Genomic DNA, 21,807 nt, shown 5'->3' with positions numbered 1-21,807 from the left:
TCAGCATTGATTCTGCAGGCTTTAAATAGTTTAGATGCTCTCAGGGGTCATCTGACCACACACCAGAAGATGGACTGAGACCACAGCATTATTTTTGCTTTTTACTACACCACTGGGATATGGTTTCATCTGGAAACCGATCTGAGGGATTATTTAGTTCCAACCTTTTCTGTCACAGTGGTCTAACCCCCAACCCATTTTAATGGCATCTGAATGCAGTTATGTAGATTATGTGAGGCATTAGTAAACTGAGGTAATTTCCTCAATCACACCAACAGACAATACAACATCAATGTAGAAGTACAGGTACATGTGAATTCTAAGAATGGAACAACAAGGATTGAAGAGAACTCATTAAGGTATTAAAAACTGAGTCACATGGAAATAATGTGATTAAATTGGTAAAGGACAGTATAGCCTGACTACAAAATACCTCCTTCAGCGGAGAGATCACTGTGATGGAATTTCCATAAAGGAAAACATTTAAGATCAGATAAATCACAAAAATATGCTGTAGAGAAAACTCTTCTCTGTCCAGGAGATTAGTTAGGTGACCTCAACAGTTTTTCCTGTGTCAAATAGCTATGAACATACAGCATGTACATATATGAACAGTATATATGTATATATATGAACAGTATATATGTTTATATATGAACAGTAAGAGAGCTGGTCTGTCAGAGACAAACCCAAACCTAAGTGGTTGTTTTCATAAGGAATCCACAGCAGCTTATTCCAGAAACATAAGACTTGTTCTTCCAGTATGACTATGGAATGGCAGGATTATGCCAGCCCTCTCTCTGAACACCTGTTTCTTCCAATGACCTGTGACTATAACACAAGAGTGCAGTCCTGGGACTAAGAACATTATTGTACATCTGTACCAGCTAAAATATCCACCTCTACACACATAACACAAAGTAAAACTTGGCAGAACACATTCAAATGACAACATTCATCTGCTCCCTGTCAGATCACAGTATTTTAGCAGGTTTTGCTCATGGCACATTAATGTTACAACTCTTGAAGACCAGCACTTAGATGGCAAAGTAAACAGTGGAGGATGGGAGAGGACAAAAATGTCATTTTAGCATTGTTCCTAGAATAAAATAAGACAGGACAGAAGCTACTACCTTAGTAGTCAGATGTGGAACTTGCAAGACTCACAAACATAGCATGAAGGAAAAGGGCAATAGCCACTGACCAGATTCCTTTTTCTGTGGCCACTTCAACTGCTCCAAGTCCATGTTTCTATGTCTACTTAGCTTCCCTGAGACAAGATGCTTCAAGGAGAAACCACACACAACACCCAGTTCTCCCACAAACACATCCCACATGAACATCATAGCTATGGGCACAAACAAGGGCAGCCCTTTCTGTTCTCCAGTTTATGGTCAGCTGAGCCAAAACCTCTCATGCCAGATCCAGCATCATAAGCCTGTTATTGGATTTGCTGAATTCCTGCTGGGTGAGGCATGCTTTCTACAAGATTATGATTCCGAAATACACTGAAGGAGGCCACGTTCAACAGCTTCTAATGAACATTACTGTTATTTTTGCTTTCTGCAAATGAGTGCAGGAGGAACAAAGACGGGATGTGCTTGAGCCCATGCTAGCACACAGGTACACTGGTACCTAGGCAGTCTTTCCCTCTTGCCTCGTTTTTGTGCACCCCAGACTTCAGATCCCCATTGACTGCTCTCTGACAAACACAGCACTAACAAGTAGGAAGTGAATTCATATGGGCTTCCCATAACTGCTCCTAAGTCACAGTGCAAATCAGCCCAATTGTATCAGCAGCCTTCCCTGCTCTCCACTCCACTCTGCAAAGAACTTTCCCAGAGGGCCAGTCAACCAGGTGAAGGAAGCAAGCACATTTCTGCTTGTCCCAGGCTGCTGGAGCAGGGCAAAGGCTCAGTTACCTCATGAATAATGCACTGTCTGTTTATGCAGCTCCAGGGATCCACTTCAAATCAGCCTGTGGTCTCCGGAATTACTTTCAGCATACTTGGCCAGACTCTTAGGTAGGGAAATCAAAAAGCTGCTTTCAAAATTTTCTCTGCTCACTTGAAGCTTTCACCCCTCTCTGCTATACATAATCCAGAAGAAAGGAGACATGATTTTCTGGTCACTCCAGTTTCACGCTGGTACCACTTGGCTGACTTCAGTAGATTTACCCCTCATGTATGCTGCTGTGACACAGCAAGCTTCAAAGATGGCTTAACAGCATACAGGGATGTACAGCAATTCAGAAACGAGTCAGGAGGAGATCAAGCTGCATGCAGTATCATCAGTGCCTCCTAAGCAGATGGTTAGGCATGAATTATCACAGAAAGGACTAACAAACCCTTTTCTTACTTGTTGTAGAGGTGGAATCTGAAATAATGAAAAAGTAGCATAAGAGGGAGAGGTTGAACTCATAGGGGGTGAAACTACAAGATATTCCTCCACCCTGCAAAAAAATCTTTTTAAATACTGGCTCTTATCCCAGAGGTTTGACCCCAGGGGATATGATGTCAGTATGCCAGTGCAATAGCAGAGGCAAACCTTGAAATATAATGTCAACTCCTCCTTGTAAACCTCATCTAATCCAAAATATTTCACATGAGAAAAACTTGCACAAAGAGGAGCCAGGAGGAGAAAAACATAGCTCAACTATACAAAGTCATGCATACTGTAGACATATCCATGTTAGGAAAAGGCTGAGTTGTTCACAGGGCCAAGTCAAGCAAGTAACAGTAACAGCTCCTTCAGCTTCCCCTTCCAAGCCCTGTGTTTAAAAATGTGCCATTACAAGCTGTGAACCTAGTGAGGAATGGACAACACTGTTTGCTCTCCCTCTACACTGGATGTGACTGAACCACAGATCAGTCTGGAGACACCCACAAGCCTGGAGAATACTCAAGTACTGCATGCACTAGGAAAGTGTCTCAGTGAGAAGGCTGCAGGGGTAACAGCATCATTGGGGCATTTAACTCTATTCAAACAACAGCAAGTAAGCTTGAGCCCACCTAACTGCAATGCTTGCTGCAACCTGAAATGCACTGCATGGGAACCACTGCCAAATCAGCAGCATCACAGCACAGGCCAGGCTAACACACAGACCTTTACAGGCCCTCGCTATGAGGAGCTGGGTGGCTTCAACAAAACGAGGCAGATGGCAGGGTTGTGACACAGAGCTCTGATGGAGCTTGGACCAGTGCTGCTCCCTTTCCAGAACATGAAGAAAAGCATTGATCTGGAGGCCCTCCTCACAAAAAAAAAAAAAAAAAAAAAAAAAAAAAAAAAAAAAAAAAAAAAAAAAAAAAAAAAAATCGAAGTTGAAATTTTTACAGACTTTTTAACCCATTTTCTGGGTTAAAAAGTTGAGTTCAGGCTAGGTGACACCAGGCATCTGCCCACAGCACATTTCAGCAATCATCTTGGGAGGACAGCTCATATACCTGAAAGGGTGGGAGGCTGTGGCACACACAGATACATACCAGGTCACTTCAAACAGACCTTACCGTGTTTGGCAAAAAACTTCTGGAGTTACTCAACAAGCTCTTATCAAATGTCTCATGGCTTATTGATGCTGAAATACCTATTCATCACCTCTGTTTAATAAACAAGAATTTCCAACTGTGCCTGACTTCTCTTTGCCTTCCTAATCTTCCTAAAGGAAGGCTAACTATCCATTCTTCACTATCACAGTGATGTTATCAGTAACCTGCTGCGCTTGGTGCCCAAAGCATTTTCTGCCTGACCAGAATAGTTCTTGGTACCTCAGAGGGGAGTTTTCAGTGCCAGACAGGTTGCTTTATTCCTCCACTCAGCAGTCTTGATCTTTGAAGTTCATCTCCACAGGGAGAGAGCCTTTACAGAGTCTTTCCCTGGAAAGTTCAAGACAACTTGAAGAAAGGAAAATAAAGGTAACACACTTTGTTTAACCTTTTTCACCACCAAAGCATATGGCTAGCATTTTCACTTCCAGGGAAGGTTCATTAATTCACTGCACTTTGGTGTTGGAGATGTGTGACAGTTCTCATTGAAGTCAATGAAGTCTTCCTCCCTCTCAGTTTACCCTTTCCCAGAGTAACGCAAACCTCACTTCAGGTCCTGCTCCAGCCCTCTCATCCCAGCTGCATCTCACTGTCAGGGGACCACCACCACCACCTGAGCCCCTGTGGCACATCTGAGGGGCAGCTGGTGCACAGCCCTTTGCAGGCAAGCAGCCCACAGCCTGTAGCGGGAGGGAGGGAGACGGGGAACAGCTCCCAGGCGAGAGGGGGGGCAGACAAGGGAATTTCAAAGTAACAAGAGCAACACCCTCTTTCCCCTTCCATTTTTTTCGAGCCTAGACCCAGAAGCACAGCCTGTTGCACTGACACTTGTCCCTCCTGCTCCAACACTCTCCCATCCCCTCCCCTGCTGGCCTTTATTCAGCTGGCTTCCTCAGGCCAAATTCGTCAGCATGACAGGGTGCCTTTCCATTTTGTATTTTCATCTATTTGTTTCTAACAAGGGAGGTGTCTCACACTCTGCCCTGAGAGCAGCCCCTCCCCTCTTATCATTTGACTGAAACACATCCTCCTATTCCAGGCAAATGTTATCTGAAGTTTTCAAGCAGCGCATTTTCAAAGACAAGAAATGCCAAAGAACACTGCTAAGCCTTTTCACCACTTCCCACAAGGCTGGGCATGGCTTGCCACGTTTCTGTGACATTCAGGGGACCTGCAGCCAGTGCCTGTCTCCTGCAAAGGGGGCAGAAGGAAGACTTAGGGATTTCTACTCCTAATACAGGACTTTACCCTCAGCAGCCCATGCTACTCTCCCCTCCTCAAAAGTCTCCTTTTTTTGGCACTGTTTCCAAACAAAGGTAACAAGCCAAACACAGGCCACCAAATGTAAGAAAGTCAGCCACGCAGAAAGAAATACAATATTCTCTGATCTGACTAAAATTTGCTGCTGTGCAGACAGCAGTGGCAGCATGGCCCAGTTATGGGCCACTGCACGTTTCCATCACAAATTCCATTCTCTTTATCCCACTCCCAGTATTTACAGCTTTTTACTCTCTGAGATAAAATCTGTCAAAAAAGCATCAGCCATAAAACAAGCTTTGCAGTAGGAACACAAAAAGTATTTGTAAAGAAAAACAACTTGGTCTGGCTACTTCTTTCAATCTCACGGAAATGGTGAAACAATGCAAGCGACGGGGTTTGGCTTTGCATCTCTTGTAATGCTGCTTTCAGGAGAAGACCAGTTTCTTAGGAATTTTGGACAAAACAACAACTGCTAAACAGAAAGTGACTTCAAACAGATGACTTTTTGCCAATAGCAGATCAGAAGGCTTTCAAGTCTTTGGGCTTCAGGCATGTGGAAGTTCCATTAGGGTCACGCCTGATGCACTCCTGATCAAGCTCTCAGGGGCCAAGTCTGGAAGATTGTGAATGGCCAAAGATTTCAGAGACAGTGAGATCTTCAGGGCTATGAATCTTTTAGCATTTGACCTTGAATGCAGTCCTGTTTGAGTTTTCACAGTTAGCCTCCCACCAAGTGACAGACACCTCTGCACTGATGCCTAACAAACCCACTGCCTAGAGGACAGCAGCATCTATTTCACTGCTTTACACAAACAGAGAGAGGGACAAGCTGCCCAGGGGTCCAACCCAGGTGAATAACCCCCTTCTCCCACTTTAACCCAAAACACCCACTGCTGTAGCGAGGCAGTCTGGAATAAGAGCTCTGCAAGCTTGTTCTGCCTGTGATCACTCACTGCTGTTGGTGGGCTTCAGACAAAGCTCCAACACCTGCAGCTACCAAAAGAGGTGAGAGTTTTCCCATCATTGTAAAACTTCTCATGGGAGATGTAACAAGAACAGGAAAAAAGGAATGTCACAGATGTGTCAAAGGCTATAGGATTTGCAAAACTGAGAACCAGAGACACACAGGAGTCCCATCCCCAGCTGCTCAGTGTTCTTCACCTGCTCCACCTCTAATCCCAAGGAGGAATAAAGAATGCATCCATATTTTGTGGGGACAAGTTGGAGTTACATGAGCACAGGGGGATATCAACATGAAAAAAAAAAAAATAAATTCCCCTAGGAAATGTAGAGGTAAATCTCAGATTGCTCCACACAGGCTTTTCTTTCTGGTTACCATGTCTGAAAAGCAACAGGCCAGTTGAAATTACTTTAATTCTACCAAAATGAACATTTGACCATAAATACTTGAATTTTCACTGTCTTGTGCCCTGTGAAGCAATTTACAGCTACTTGAGCATCCAAAAGAAGAAGAAACAAGATCAAAGACTGAAAATTACAGGCATTTTGGATTATATATTTGCCAGTTTCTCTATTTAAAGCACATAAGGCCAGATGTTCCTCACATCTTCCACAGCATTTTAATTAATATCCTAACTACTGTCCACATCAATTAATCTCTCATAGTCTTGTAAATGACAGGTTTAGAGACTGGGACAGTACAGCTGCATTAAAACAGAACAGAGGCTCATGCTACACAATTCTCCTACCAGAGTTAGACAGTTTGTCCCAGCCCAAGACTAATTTTCTGACTTCTCTTCCTCTCTGGCCAGATTTTAAAATTTTTTTCCTCATGAAGAAACTACCCCCACTGTTTGCTACCAGAAAATTGAAGCAGCAAAATTACCCACACTAATTTCCCTAAAACTAGTTTTGGGCCCTGACAGGCTTTATGGTGCCAGACCAGCCTGGGAATAAAAGAACAGATACTGAGAAAAATACAGACCACCAAGGTGACCTTATTACTACAGATATGTATTCCATGAACAATACTAATTTACAAATTAATATATTTGATTTGCTGGCAGGACTGGAAGAATGTGACACTCTCATTTTTCCCGGCAGCAACAGTTGCAGCAATTTCACAAGCCCATTGCTACAGCACAGTCCCATCTGAAGTTTGTTCTATCTGAGGTTTTTCATACGGGGACAAAGAACATATCTCATTACAATCATGAGAGTATAGTCCATATGATCTGCTTGTTTCCTACAGGCTTCCTAGCTGCAAGCACCACATAAGGCACATGGGATGCAGGCTAACTTACTAAGACCAGAAAGACAATTATAAAAACCCAGATGTGTCCATCATCCTGGTCCAGAGCTGCAGTGCAAGTAAAACTAGCTTTCTCTAGGAGTAAAAAACCAGTTTTCTGTACTTCTCTGCTGTTAATTCTTTGATGCATCCTTTTCAATAAAGAAATGTAAAAGTAATTCCTCCTCAAAGTAAGCAAAAGCCTCAAAACCCAGTGCTTTGTCATTAACCCAAAGAGAACACAAGGCCAATTAATAACTCACTTGTTGCATTACATTTCAGACTCTTCAAGAAAGCCTTAAATTATTTGCCAAAACCCGATTTAGCAGTTAGAGCATCATCCCACAGTTTTCTGTCAGGCACCAAGGAAAGAAAATGTTTTCTAATGCCTATTTATTTATTTACCACCTTGTTGAAAAGCACTAACACTCATATCTACTAGAAGGACATAATGATTCTGTACAGCACAATTCCATCTAGTGCAAATTCCCTGTAAGCACAGGGAACAGCACATGCAGCTCCAGTAACTACCAGCACCCTACTCACTTTCACCCAGCACTATCAAATTATTCTGCACAATGCAAAAGGCCATACACAAGCCTTTTTTTTTGTGGATTTAAAATGTGTTTTAGGGTTTGATGTGTTTTTTTAATGATTGTTTGGTTTGTGGGAGAGTGGGGAATACTAAAGATGTGCTGAATATTTTATTTATTTAAAAATGTGGTTAATTTTTGAGATATGTATGTGGGATTGTTGTTAGCTTTTACTTTTTGGGGTATACTTAATGAAGTAAAAGTTTGTAGGAAATGATGATAGGCATGATTGTTGGTTTTATTTGTGTGAAGGGAAGTAAAAATTGTATTAGAGAATGTGTTTATGGAAACATGAATATTTTTAAATTTATTAAAGGAAGGGTATTTAGTGATGTATGTTTGTTACATCTGTAGGTTTTGTAAGTTTTGGGGGTTGATTGCTTTTGTAGAAATAGGTTGTATAAGTTGATAGTTAGGATAGGTATTGATAGGTTTAGTTTGACTTTTAGAGATTTGAAACATTTGTATGAGTGTTTGTGTATTTTGGTGAAAAAAGTATGACAATTTTGTTTGTTTGAAAATATTTGGTAAAGTGTTAGAAATAATTATTGTTAGTTTGTTTGTTTTCGTATTTTTTTCTATTAAAAATTTAGGAAGTGAAGAGTGAGTTTTAATGTGAGAAACAAAATATGGATTAGTTTTATATTGTAAAGTTGTAAAAAGATATGAAAGTTAGTGATGTAAAATTTTATTGTTAACAAGTTTTAAAATTGAACTTTTTATTTTTTTGACTACATTAGTAACATAAATAGAATGTGTGATTAAATTTAAAGGTTGAGGGAAAGGCTGAAAAGTTTGAACTACTGTAGCAAATTTAATAATTTGAGGGGACTTTTTTACTGTTTGAATATTAGATTTTTAAACATTAGTTTTTTGATTAAATTAAGTTATAACGGACTTGTGGTTTTTGTTAGAGTTATTAGTGAAGAGGATTACAGTATTTAAAGGTTTTTTACTTAATTTAGGGGGTTTTTTTAGATTTAATTTTGTTTGCAGTTGTTTGTGAGTTGGATAGTGTATAGAACACTTGGGAAATTTAAAAATGCATATTGTAAATTATTAGAATTTTGCATTGTTCAATTAAAGTAATTATTTTTTAATGGCAAATAGAAAACTGAAAATTCTTGACTTGTTAAAGTCAAGAATAATTTGGCTTTAGCTTTAATTACAATGTATGCAATTATTTTTAAAATTGTGAAAATGGTTTTTGGAAACTTGTAGGGAGGAAAAATTTATTTAATTATTAACAAAGGATTTTGTTTTGAGGTGTTTTACTGGAAAATGAGATTACAAAGTTGCATTTTTTTTCTTAGAATTGTAAAAAAGAAAGGGATTTTAGGAATACAGTGATGAGTTTGTCTTTTTTGAAGAATTTTTGTGATTTTGTTGAGGGTAGTATGATTTTAGGGGTTAAAGTTTTTGGTGAAGTGATGATGTAATTTTTTAGTAAGTTGAAGAGTGGATTTAGTTTATTATTGGTGATTTTTAACATTGGTTTGACTCAGTTGATTTTTTTTAAAAGTTGTTGTAACTCTTGTAGGTTATTGATACTGGTTTGGATTTGAATTTTTGTGGTGTTATTGTCGTTTCAGTTATTTTTTATTTTAGGTATTTTTAAGGTGAAACTTTTTGAATTTTTGTTGCAGAGATTTTAAGTTTAGTTTTTTTAATTTCAGTGATAACACAGGTTTGGGGGTTTTTTTGGTTTTTTTTTTTGTGTAGAGGTTGTGATGAGGAGATTATTTATGTAGTATAAAATTATGCACTCTACAGGCTGAAAAAATGCCCAGACATGAAATTACATGAAATTACAGATATGTTTTGATATTTCATTCAAGCACTCCTAACAGCAGCTGCAAATCTGAACTTACTCATATCAGCTTGAGCTGATGCTTGAGGTTGCGACCTATTTGCAACCTACATTACAGATGTGTATGCTTCTATCTTCCAAAACAGCAGTTGTTCCAGTCAGCTCAAAAAGGCCCTGCCCATTTGGTAAAGAAAGGGGTTTCCCAGTGTGCAGAGAGCCATAACAAATACTAAAGAGAGATTCCATATTTCATTAAAAATAAATACACAAGTCTCCCAGCTGCTGAGCCATCACTGCTCATAGTAAGCTGTCTTATTAAGATTTGGGCTTTTTTGTATCACCTGGTAGATAAAGCTCCAACACTAGAAAGCTGATTGCTGACATTAATAACCCACAAAATAGTCAGGGCCTCAAACAGTCCTTGCAATTCCTTGACAAGCCGCCCTGCAAAAAGGGACAGCAACAAGAATAGCAGTAGAGGTTAATCTGCACTGGGAACCAGGTTACTCTGCACCCTCCCCAGTCCTCTCTTCCCACCCCGATTCAAAAGTCCCTGCACAAGCATCCAGGGAACAGCCCCACCCAGAGTGACAGGGACTGCTCCTCCTCCAGGAGCTCAGACGTGCTTCCTGCGAGGATCATCCTCCCAACAGCATTCAGCTGCAGCAGGTCCCACAGGGAAAGAGGAGAGAGGACCTCAAAGGCCTCACCTGCTTCCACACAACCTTCAGCCAGTCTCTTCATTTCCCTATGCCCCCTCATCCCTGGTCTGTAGTTTTGGGCATCCTGGAGGATGAAACCACCTTCAGGAAGGCAGGTAAGTGTGATCTAATTCAAACACAAAACCTGTGTTACAGAGAATGGAAGGTCAGGACAGCAACTCTGAGGCTTAATTCTCATCAGACCGCTCTTGCTCAGAGCAAACAGGGGTCTCATCAAACACACCACAAGGGTATAGTGGAACAATTTAATTCCCACCTGACATGTAAAGGGTCAGGTCTCTCTGCACACAGATGGAAGCAGGTGTGGTCCCAGCAGCTGCCAAAACATCTGTGCACATCATCAGGCCTTGTGAAGGATCGCCTTTGCCTACGTGAACAAATCTGTAATTTCAAACAACAACAACCACAGTACCATCACAATTAAATTTGTATGACAAGCTGAGAGACAGCACTATAATCAAAGGCATAAATAAGTCTGCTAGACAGCATTAAATCTCACAAGCAAACAGAACAGCATTCATGAGACAGAAGCAAGATGGCTTGTGAACACAATTTCCTCATTTCAGGCATACAGTGCATCAAAGTATTTTTTCCTAACGGCTACGTGGCAGAGTAAAAAATATATTCAGAATTACATTTCATGTCCATTTCAGGTTCTCCCAAGCTACACCAATAGTCACAGGCCATGTCCACACATACTTTGGCTAGTTTAGCAAAGATGTCACCCCTACAAAACAAGCATCTCATCACACAGATTTTTAAACATAATTCTTCAGTAACATGAATTTAAAATTCAGGACACCCTCTCATGCATTCGGATAACACTGTATCCACAAACTACTCTCAAGGAGTGTTGCTTAGCACTCTGCCTGAGAAGAAAGTCTTTATCAAAGCATCTCATACTGTTTAACCACAAAGCATCCTTCTCAGGACTAAACTGTCAAGTTCCTTCAAGGCAAGCAGTAAGTCACAAAAGAGTTTTGCAAGCTCTGTCACACTAATCTAGTGATAGATTTTTGTAGGCTATGGCTAAGGTATTTATGCACCTCTGCTCCAAATATTTTCCATCTTATTTTTCATTTCTGCAGACATGCTGCCATAATATGCTACAGAAACACAACTATATAGAGCTATAGAACTGCAGAGACGTAGCTATATCTTGAGATTGTTTGATAAACTGGTACAAAAGCAGTTTGCAAGCAAATTCCTGCCTACAGAAATTACTGCGCCTGACAAATATTCTCTAGAAGGAATCTGTGATTTTTATCTTCAAGAAGACTACTTGTAATCAAAAGTTTGCATAACTGTGTCCCAAGACTCCCACCAATCATTTCCTAAACTGACAGAGATGTCTTTGCTGAGAGGACACAGATCTGCAAGGCCAGGCCGCTCTCCCTGAGGCACACTTGGTTTTTCTTTTGGGCCACAATGTGCTCTCAATAATGTCATCATAAATTTCAACTATTTCCTTTGATCCAGTAGAGCTTTAATTACATTTAGAGTGGAGCAAGCACGATCAGAATCAAAGCTTTTACATACAACTTTCAGGCACATTTCTGGAATTTATTTTGCTTATTAAGCACACAAGCTTAGCTGCAATTGTTTCAGATGTTCTCCCAGCTATTTTCTTTCCCCTTTCCTATCCCCACATGAAACACTAACAGTTGCATTGTCTTTTATGGACTGAGGAAGTGAAGGAAGGGGAGGGACTTCCAGGAATTTTTAATTTACATATTTTTCACTTTAACAGGTTTTTTGGAGTTTTATACATATGTGAAACTATATGTACAAACACCAAGAGAAAGAATTTGGAGTACTGAGCCCAGCCCTTGGTTTCACATTTTTAAGCAACATCACTCCAGCACAGCAAGGGTAATTACTATTTTATAGTTCTCTCTCCTTGCTCGACTCCATTTGGATTTTGAAAAGCTCTCTATATTAAAGCTTCTCATTAGCCATGTGAAGCCCAGTACCCTACAAACAGTATTTAATTCAACCATGCCCTCCCTTCTGGGCATTTCCTGGCAAAAAATTGCCAGTTGGAATAGCTGAAGACAGCCAAACATTCACTGCAAGGAAGTGCCAAAACAAGGGTCTTTATTGCTGATAAAAGCCATGGAAACATCAGAATGCAAAACAAAGGTGCTGCCTTTTTTTCACTTCCATCTGCTTCACTAAAGCTGTGACTGCTGCTGTGATGGAATTGAAAGCACCAGTTTTCACCCCGAGATAAACTCTAGCACAGTAGCAAATGAGAGAAGCAATTTTACTCCCAGTGTTAAATCACTATGTTTGCTCTTACATTACTACCAAGCAAGTTGTTCACACCATGTTCTCATTTTCTGTGCTCTTCACCATGCTCATATCCAGGAGTTAGGCCTGATAAAAACCAAACTTTTATCATTAGCCCTGGCTATGCTAAAACAAAGCATGCTATGGTCTATTTCTGAAGGAGAAAGGGGATAAACTCCCAGCCTCCACAATTCCTTATAGCTCCTGCTACTCTGTGAGTCAAACCTGGGTGTTCTGGTGTTTAGATCTGGTGTTTATGATATCTTGGATGCCAGTTCCACCTCTGGAAGTGCAGCTATCCCAGGCACCCACAGCACCCAAGGACAATTACACTTGCCAGGTGGATGAGCCTTGTCTGACACAGGTGGTCATGGCCAGCTGTGCAGAGCAGCAAGGTTCATTCTCCTCTGCTCTTCACCACATTTTCAGCATAGCCAGCTCCTGAACAAGCACAGAAGTTTGGAGACCTTTTGGAGACTTTTGTTCAAAGGCCTCCAAACTCACAGTGACCCAAAAGCTGAACTGAATTCCTCACTGTGTCCATGACCCATCTCTGTGCTGAGCACAGCCATACCCACACACCTAGAGCTGGACCATATCTGTAACACAGACACAGTTGAACACTCAAAAGATGTGTGCAACTGACCACTGCACGGGAGCAAGAATAACCTGTACCACAGACAAGTGCCACTGTGCTGGCAGAACAGTGCTCATGCCAAGTCATACCAGCTGGACTTCTAATGACCACCCAGCAATTACTGCATTAAAGAAATCATAGCCCTTGCAGTCAAAATTACACTGGTACAAAAATCCAGGTGCAGACCAGGCCTTAAATCAGTTTAGGAAACCTACACAAGGGATTGTCCCTCTTTAATTATATAGCTGCTTAAATAAATTTGTTTAAATCAAGACTTAAGACCTGAAAGACTTTTTTTTTAAGGAGTGTGGTTTTGTTACCTGCATGCATGCTGACCTTGCAAATGAAGTCACTGAGCTCACTCTTAGGAGCTCAGAGTTTGTTACATGGAAAATAAACAAAAAGCAGTAGGGTAAGCACTTCTGCTTCAGTGGTTTGAAGCAACAAGAACAATTCACAGCCACTAGAAACAGTGCTGTGGCAAATAGATATTAACAGTGGAGGGGGTTGTAGCACTGCAGTGGCCTGTGAAAAACATGCATCTTGGCCATCCTGGAAATATAATTTCATTTTCACTCTTGGGGCTCTGCCATCACTACAGCACAATGGGCAAAATCTACTGCACATATGAAGAAAAGGACAGTAAGCTGTGATATGCTCTAACACAATCTACCTAGTTTTCAAACAAAAGCAGATAGAGCAACATGTTTAGTATCTTGCAGAGCTTTTACTCTGCCTCCATCAGGGGTTGTGCTAAACTATCCATGTCTGGAGCATACAGCAAACCTCAGTCACCTCAAGCATTAGAGGGCTTTAAGAAAAGAAAAACAAAACAAACAGATGAAAGAGAGAAAAGAGGCAACTATGGGAAGCTTGAAAATCCAGTAATTTTATTTGTACAACATATTTTCCCTGCTCCTCATTTACCTACATATTCTTCCTTTATTTATTATTTAATATTCTTTCAAAATCTGGAACAACAGAAGCAGCTTGCAAGTCCTTCCTTTTATCTACCTGCACCACTGAACACCCAGCAACTCAAGTCCCTAAAACCAAGCAACAAGACAAAGTGACAGAGGGATGAGACAGCTCAGTACCACAGCAGGCCATCACAGTGGCCACTGTCTGTCAAGAATGAAGGCACAAAGCAATGCAAGAAAGAATAACAACAACAACAATAATAATAAAATCAAATAAAATCTGTCTTCTGATGTTTCCCATGTAAGCAATAATTTACTCTACACCTTAAATAATTACAATACTTAGCCTGGGCAGCTCTAACAGTATAAATACACCTTTTATCAATACCTCTCACATCTTCTCACAGAATCAAGCTATGTGGCACATTTTCTGTTTGTGCAACAGCACAGATGTGCCGCTTAACAAAAATTTAAAAAACAGCTGCACAAGATACTGTCTATGTGATATTCACTGTACAAACTGTGCCATCAAGTGAAAAACAGAAAGAGATCCTCACTAGCACAGCCACAAGGCCAGACATGCACTCTACACCTTCAGCACCAACACCTGCTTCATTCATGGGAGATATTTTACTACTTCCAGCCCTTTTTTACTTAACTCACACTAGTCAGGTCTTCCTCAGCCATGCTAGAAGCCACACCCCAGAGAGATACTTACCTCTTACCTGTCTGTAACACCAAATCAAGATATTATTGTGCTGCTAATGCTGGTTTGTCACTGTTAGCACTGGCAAGGGTGCCCTGGGAGGACCTGTGCTGGACACAGCCCTGATGTGTACCAGTCTAACACAACGTAAGAGCAGAATAGCACAACAATAGTGTTCAAAGCACACTGAAATGATAAAGGTCATAAGGACTTGCCTACATAAAGATTTACCAAAAAAAGAAAAACAGACAGCAACAGCCCTGACACATGCATTAAAAGGAAGATTTTTCTTCCAAGTATCACCCCTGACTATGGGCTCTGCTGAACAAAGCGTGACAGATCAAATCAAACGCTGGCAGAGGTCAGCATTGCTCTCATTTTCTTCATTCACCATGCCAAAGGTCCAAGCCCCCAGCAGTCAAGCAGATGAAGAAGAGTGTCTGTGCTCTGGCACATTTTGCCATTTAAATCACAGGGAGAAGTGAGGCTGCTGAGGGCTTGGCTGCCATTTGTTTCAACCAAGTCACCTACGGTGCACAGTGAAATCTGACAGCAGACAGTAACCCACCAAACTCAAGAGATGCTGCTTTCCACATCTGCCCTCCTCCAGCTGAATGGGCCAAGGCTACACCTGCAGGCAACCTGAGAGATTCACCCCAACCCACTTCAGTTGCCCACACTGGTCTAGAGACACCATCCTGGGACCCCCAAGGCCAAGCACTCTGTTTAAACAGGGAAAAAATGCAGCAACACACACTGGCCTGACTGGACACAGGATCACAGTAAGATCTTCACATCTAGCACTGTTTTAAACAACCTCTTCCATCACAACTGGCTGGTTTTTAGGCTAGGCAGATTTGAATGTGTCATCACAGCAGGAGCTCAGTGCTCCAAGTATTCCAAGTCTGGTCCATTCTGGGCTCCCAACCCACCTACCAGGGTAATAATAGAACCAGTGGCTACTTTCACACAGAAGAGAGCAACTGGGAAAAAAAATGAAAACACACCTTTGATTTTAAGGTCATGAAGGAAACAAGAGGTGGGGGGGTTTCTGGTTTTGTATTATTATTTTTATTAGTTTTGTTTTAAAACCTGAACACTGGTCTTTTTACCTCAGCTGTCTCAGAGGCCGAATATCGCTGACAGAATTTTACAGGAATAACCCTGGCATTAAAGGTCTGCTGTACTGAGAGGAAAAGGTCAATGGAAGAGTTAGATGCCATTTTCTGTGGGATACCTTCCTCACTTGAGTAGAAAGATGACATCCAGCCGACTGCCAGCAGGCTCTTTGGACTGCCTTTACAATAAATGTAAGAAAAAGGCATCACAGCCTTTGCCAGCTCTGCTGATTAAAGATAGACAGCACTTCATCTGACTTCTTTTGCACTAAGATGACCATAATTCACATTTAATATGCCGCAAAGTCATCTGCCTTCCAAGCACAGGAGCTGAAAGGAGCTGCTCTGCTGAAAGTCACTGCTGTTAGGTCAAATTTAAACTCAATATTACAGGACAGAAATTACATTGCTATTAATAATAAATAGTCATGATAATGTTTTCCCTTAATAGGGCATCTCTTCCCCAGGAATCCTAATGCTTTATAAACTCTGGACTGAGTTTATCCACTGCTACAACCCTAACTTCTGCCTGATTTGCATGGGTGCAGAGGAGTGTAGAAATTCATTAGAGGTTGCATCAGATCTGTAAATTACTTCATTGCAGCTTGATACCTCAGAGATAGACGCAGCAATAACATTGTCAGTGCTTTAACAAGGAGTTCTCACACACACATTTTGGACAGCAGGCCTATACTGCACGCGTGTGTGGTGCCAGTGCTTCCTGTGAAGGGGTGGGAAGGTAAGGATCTGAGCAGTACTATTTATGTTCCTCTCTAAATAAAGATGTTCCCTCATGACCACGATCAAGTATAGAAGAGCTACCAATCAGCAAAAAACTTTAAGTGCTCCTTAAGAGGAGCAGCTTCTGGAGGACTGGGAAAATCATACTCTGTGTAGTCCCCAGGCAGAATGGACTCCTACCATGAACTACTACAACATAAACATTTTAAAAACTAATACTACATAGACATGGCTGCAAACACATGCAGTAAATACTCAACACATGGCTCAGTGTTCCTGTCCTTAACTTGGGATGAAAGAGTAAGCAAAACAACTGTAAATAGAATCAAGGATAACATCTCCAGAGATATGCTAAACATCTGGTACTTGAGTCTTCTCAAAAGCAAAACATTTGCTCCCCAGAAACACTGCATGTGGAGCTCAGGAGTAAGTTCTCTTTATCCAAGCTGACTTGAGGCAAACACCAACAGGACCAGGCACATAGAAACATCTGTGCCTTCAAGATGAAATGCCACCAAGGTCTTCTCAGAACCACACACAGTAAATCACCTGATGTGGCAGCTACTCAGTCTCACAAAGCAAGCATTTCAGTCAGGATCTGAAGAATGTCATATCTAATTGATTGAGGAGGAATTACACTGGGAAAAGTCATGTGCTGACAGTTTTGAACTAGGTGGAGGCTGATATCATACTGTCTGTACTAGCAGCTCTTCTGATGCTGGGCACAAATAGGCATTCAATAGGTGACACATTTCATTCCTCTATGCAAACACAGCTTCCCTGCCTGATCAGGCTTGGGATATGACTGTTCTACTGAAGGGAGGGGAAAAGAGGACAACTTCTAGCAAACACACTGAATGTTCCAGTTCAGTGAGAAGAGAAACCACCCCTATTCAACAGCAGCATTATTCTCAATGCTTACCTTGATATTCACCCACTGATCTTTCTTCACCACCAAGCAGCAAGTCAGTAAGGACATCAGTTTTGTATTATGCTCCAGGAAGCAAATATAAAGCAATAATAAAAAGAGCTCCTAAGTGAACAGGACAGACCAGGGGCAAGAAAGGGAAAAGGTCAATCAGGCCCATTTTGTAAAAGCAAACAAGGAATTTGATTCCTTTTATCCAGAAGTGACAGAGGTCATCAGCGTATTTCACATAAAACACCACAGCTTTTGGTCACTGTTCAAACCAGCCTGGTTTCCAATTCTCTCTTGATTTCTCAGCTGGTTCCAAAGACTTGCCCAACCATTGATCCTACTCCTAAAAAAAACTACCATAGAGTCAGATGCAGCTCAGGAGCCTGTTTCTAATAGAGATGGGCAGCAGAGGTTTAGAGGAAAAGCTAACAGGGCAAGTTTGAAGCTTTATTTCTCCCATTTTCTCCCCTCAACAGCTGCCAGGAAGCCACCTTTTGGGGACTTCCTCAGCTGGGGCATGTATTCATACTTTTCTGTTTGAACAGAAGTTGATGGGCCACTGTGCCAAAAACACATTTCAAGCAGCACCACATCTCCATGTCAGGTGCATCAGTGAAAACAAAACTACTGAGTCCTTCCTGCCGAGTGGCCAGAGTTAAACACAGCTGTGGGGACACCTGTTTCACCCCACCTTCACCTCTGGAGTCTGCATCAGGAATAGGCCAGACAGGACTTAATGTGCTGCAAATTCACAGGGTAAACTCAGCTCTAGGTGGGTGATGGAAACACCACCAACTGCTTCCTTGGGCTTTCACTTTTCAATAATGAAACTTCACCAAATGAGAACACAGCTTTGGGAAATAAGACCATTTAAAATAAAACATGGGTAGCAAAGAAAAGTTGGTCCCTGTCTCTTCCCAGGCCAGACATTCATTCTGTAATAGAGAAGCCAGTTATTAAATTAAACATGTTATTAAACATGTTATTAAAAAGCAACTCATGACTTCTCAACCTCTTCTACTGCAATGCAGGACATCATGTTCAGGCCTCCTGATATCTCCATCTGCAAAGCTCTGGTATCCCCATCTACGTCCTATCACTAGCTGCTACATAATATTTTTTGTGTGTAATTTCAAGAGTAAGGAATGTTTTTCTATTGTTTGCTTTCCTCAGCCTATACAACATTACCCCTGTTTACCAGAGACTTCTGAACCTCCCACTTAATTTCACTCTCTCCCACAAACCAGAAAATCTATTGATTAAAGCAAAATAATCACTCCAGGGCACAGCAGCTCCCAAGCCATGAAGGGCAAGCAGGACCAGGAGACAGAGCTGCCAGCAGAGAGATGTTCCTCTCAGCAGTTTGGGAACTGCTGCTCTGGCTCCCTGTTGGCACCTATAAGACCATGCAAGAACTTTCATTGTTATAGACCCAATGTCTGTATTAAAAAAAAAAAAAATTAAGAAAATTTACCTCTGAGATAACTGTGAGAGGAGTTACTTGTAGTCCAAGATATATTTCCGTAACAATCTTTAAAGTAAAACGCTATTTAAAAAATTATCAGATGTTGCACATTATCATCTTGTAACATGTTTAGTTCCTGTTTAATGATCATTTTTACACAAACTTTGTTATCTCTACAATATACAAATAACATCTGCTGGGGAAAGGGAGGAAACCCTTTAACTAGAGGTGAAAGGGAACCAAGAATGGCGATGTTCTAATAAAAAGGGGGAAAACACCTTTTTTTCCTGCTCTAGTCTGTTGCCAGCAGATTGCGTCAGCAAGGTACCATTAACATCTCAGCTACATCAACTCATAGAATCAATCATAAATTCAACTCATGCTTGAGAACAGACTTTTTTTTCTTCCTTAATCTGGAAATATTCAGAGAAGGACAAAACATTATGCCTTTATTATGCTAGGTGTGTGTCTGGCCCTCTGACAGAAAGCACAACAATTGTGTTTCTTGATTATTTCAGAAATATTGTTATTCTAACAGATGCCTTGTGTCTGCCTGAAATCTCATGGGACTCTACCTCTAAGAGCACAAGGCAAGCCTGGACACTTCCATGAGCAACATCTGCAGGAAGAGTGTGTCACAGGAAAACTGACACAATTGTCTCCAAATTATTGTGTGTCAAACGTGGAACTTTGTTACCTTATATTGTCGTTTATGTGTTTTGTGCCATATGTACTTCTACAAAACAAATTCATTCACATATTCTGTCAAGCAAGTCAGGCTTCTGGTGCAAGTGTAGCATCTTCAGGAAAAAGTCAAGAATATTATAAAAGAAAAGTAAATGTTCTGACTCAAAGAACAAGCATTTCCAAGTACAGAAAGTAACACTGAGCAAAGATTCCAGACAAATGCCTACGCTGTACTTGAGGCAGGATTTTTTCTTTAGGTACTGACCTAATTTCCTTAAGTGCATAATTTCAAATGTTGAAAACACTAGCTGGCTGCAGTATTAGCAGCATTTGAATGGTGACTAATTCTAATGAGTATGCTAGTAGCAATTTAACACTACGACACACCACACACATTTATGAGGCTGAGAGCGAATAGCAATCACCCTGGCTCATAAACCTCCATGCTCTCTGCAACACCACCTCAGCTTTCTCCTCTCATTTTCACCTTTTGTCGCCTATATTTGAGGGGACAAATTAAAATTCCTTTACTGCAGAGAGTGCTTCGACTTAAATCCCTGGGAAATCCAGTGTCCGAGGACCAGAGATCCCGAAGCTGGCAGAGTAAAGCCCAGACTTGCGCTCACACAGGAGAAAGCGAGATGCGGCCCGCTTTCGCACGCCTGAAACCAGAGCAGCTCACCACAGTGCATGCCTACTTTTTCAGTCCCTCCTTCCCTTTGTACGTGAGCTTCGCTAAGCGTTTCCTCTGCTGTCACCGCTTCCTGCCTCCCTCTCTGGCTCGCAGCTGGGTCCGGGGGCAGCGCGGACACCCGCGCTCTCCGAGCAGCGCGGGCAGGATGCTCGGATCCCGGATCCCCGCTCCCGGGCCAGGCGCGGATGGGAACCGGCGGGCGGGATGGTCATTTCTCCCTTTTACCGCGACTTTCTCCTTTTTACCACAACACGGGTGACACCTGCTCCCTCCTCCCGCACCCTCGGGTGTCAGGCCCGGCTCTGCATAGGCTCGCCCGAGCATCGCGGAGGGGCGGGTCCCCGGCGCCGAGGGACCTCGCCGGCGAGGAGCGGGATACGGGATGTCACACCGGGCTGCCGCAGCGCCATCCCCCGCGCCCCGCCGGTCCCCGGCCTGCACCCGCGGCTCGGCCAGCCCCTCTCCGGAGACACAGGGCATGAAGAGTAAAGCGAAGGGAAAACTCCGCGCTGAGGGGGGAGGTTCAATTCCATTCAGCCCCGAGGCGAGCGCGAATCCCGAGCCCGAGGCGGGGTCGCCCCCCGGCCGCCCGCACTCACCCAGAGTCTTGACGGCGACCTGCCGGGTGAGCGGCGGCGGCAGGTTGACGCAGACCAGGTCGACGTCCTGGTGCAGCAGCACCTCGTCGATGCGGCTGGTGTAGAAGGGGACGCTCATCTCCTTGGCCAGCTCCTCCGCCTCCTCGGGCGTGCGGCCCCACAGCGCCTTCACGACGAAGCCCTCCGCCTTCAGCAGCGGCACGATCACCCGCGCCGTGAGCCCGGTGCCGAACACCCCCACCCCGGGCAGCATGGCGGCGGCGAGGCGGCTGGCACGGCGAGGCGAGGCGCTCCCTCCTTCTCTCAGCGGGAAGAGGGAGGCAGCCCCCGCTCGATACCGCTGCTGCTGCTGCTGCCGCCGGGGCCGGGACCAGCCGCCCCCCGCCTCAGCAGCGCCGCGGCCGCCGGCTGCCCCGCCATGCCCCCACCATCACACAGAGCCCCGCGGCGGCGCCGGCGCTGCGCTCCCTTCGGCGGACGCGGGGCGCGCTGGGGCGACCGCCCTTCCCCGGGCGGCGGCGCGGGCTCAGCGCCGCTCCTCTGCCATGGTCGCCGGCGCCCGCTCGCCGCCGGGAGGGCGGCGCGTCGCTGTCACCTCCCGGGTGTTCCTGCACCGCCCGCACCGCCCCCGCCGCACCATTGGCGGCCGCCCGCCCCGGCACCGCCCCGCTGCCGGCACCGGCGCCGCGGGCGCGCCCTGGCAGCGGCGGGAGCGGAGCGGCCCGGGACGCGGGGACGCGGTGCAGACATCGCCCACAGGTGCGCTCCGCCGCGCCACCGGGGCTTGCCGTCCGCCTGGCAGGTCGGTATCGGGGCATCTCCGAAGACTTCCCTCCTTCCCCCATCTCTTC

General features: G+C 43.3%; 1 protein-coding gene across 1 annotated transcript in view; it reads right to left on the bottom strand.

The window, feature by feature from the left end:
* The window catches only part of GFOD1 (Gfo/Idh/MocA-like oxidoreductase domain containing 1), a 71,407-nt gene extending 50,059 nt beyond the window's left edge, over nucleotides 1–21,348 (bottom strand). Inside the window, exon 1 of the mRNA XM_058030351.1 lies at nucleotides 20,957–21,348. Within this exon, the coding sequence (XP_057886334.1) occupies nucleotides 20,957–21,209 (253 nt within the window). The 5' untranslated portion in view covers nucleotides 21,210–21,348. The remainder of the gene's footprint in view (nucleotides 1–20,956) is intronic.
* Nucleotides 21,349–21,807: the final 459 nt, after the last annotated feature.

The sequence above is a fragment of the Melospiza georgiana genome, chromosome 1 (assembly GCF_028018845.1).
Source record: "Melospiza georgiana isolate bMelGeo1 chromosome 1, bMelGeo1.pri, whole genome shotgun sequence".
Taxonomy (NCBI): Eukaryota; Metazoa; Chordata; class Aves; order Passeriformes; family Passerellidae; genus Melospiza; species Melospiza georgiana.
This window is presented reverse-complemented; position numbering and strand designations above follow the sequence as displayed.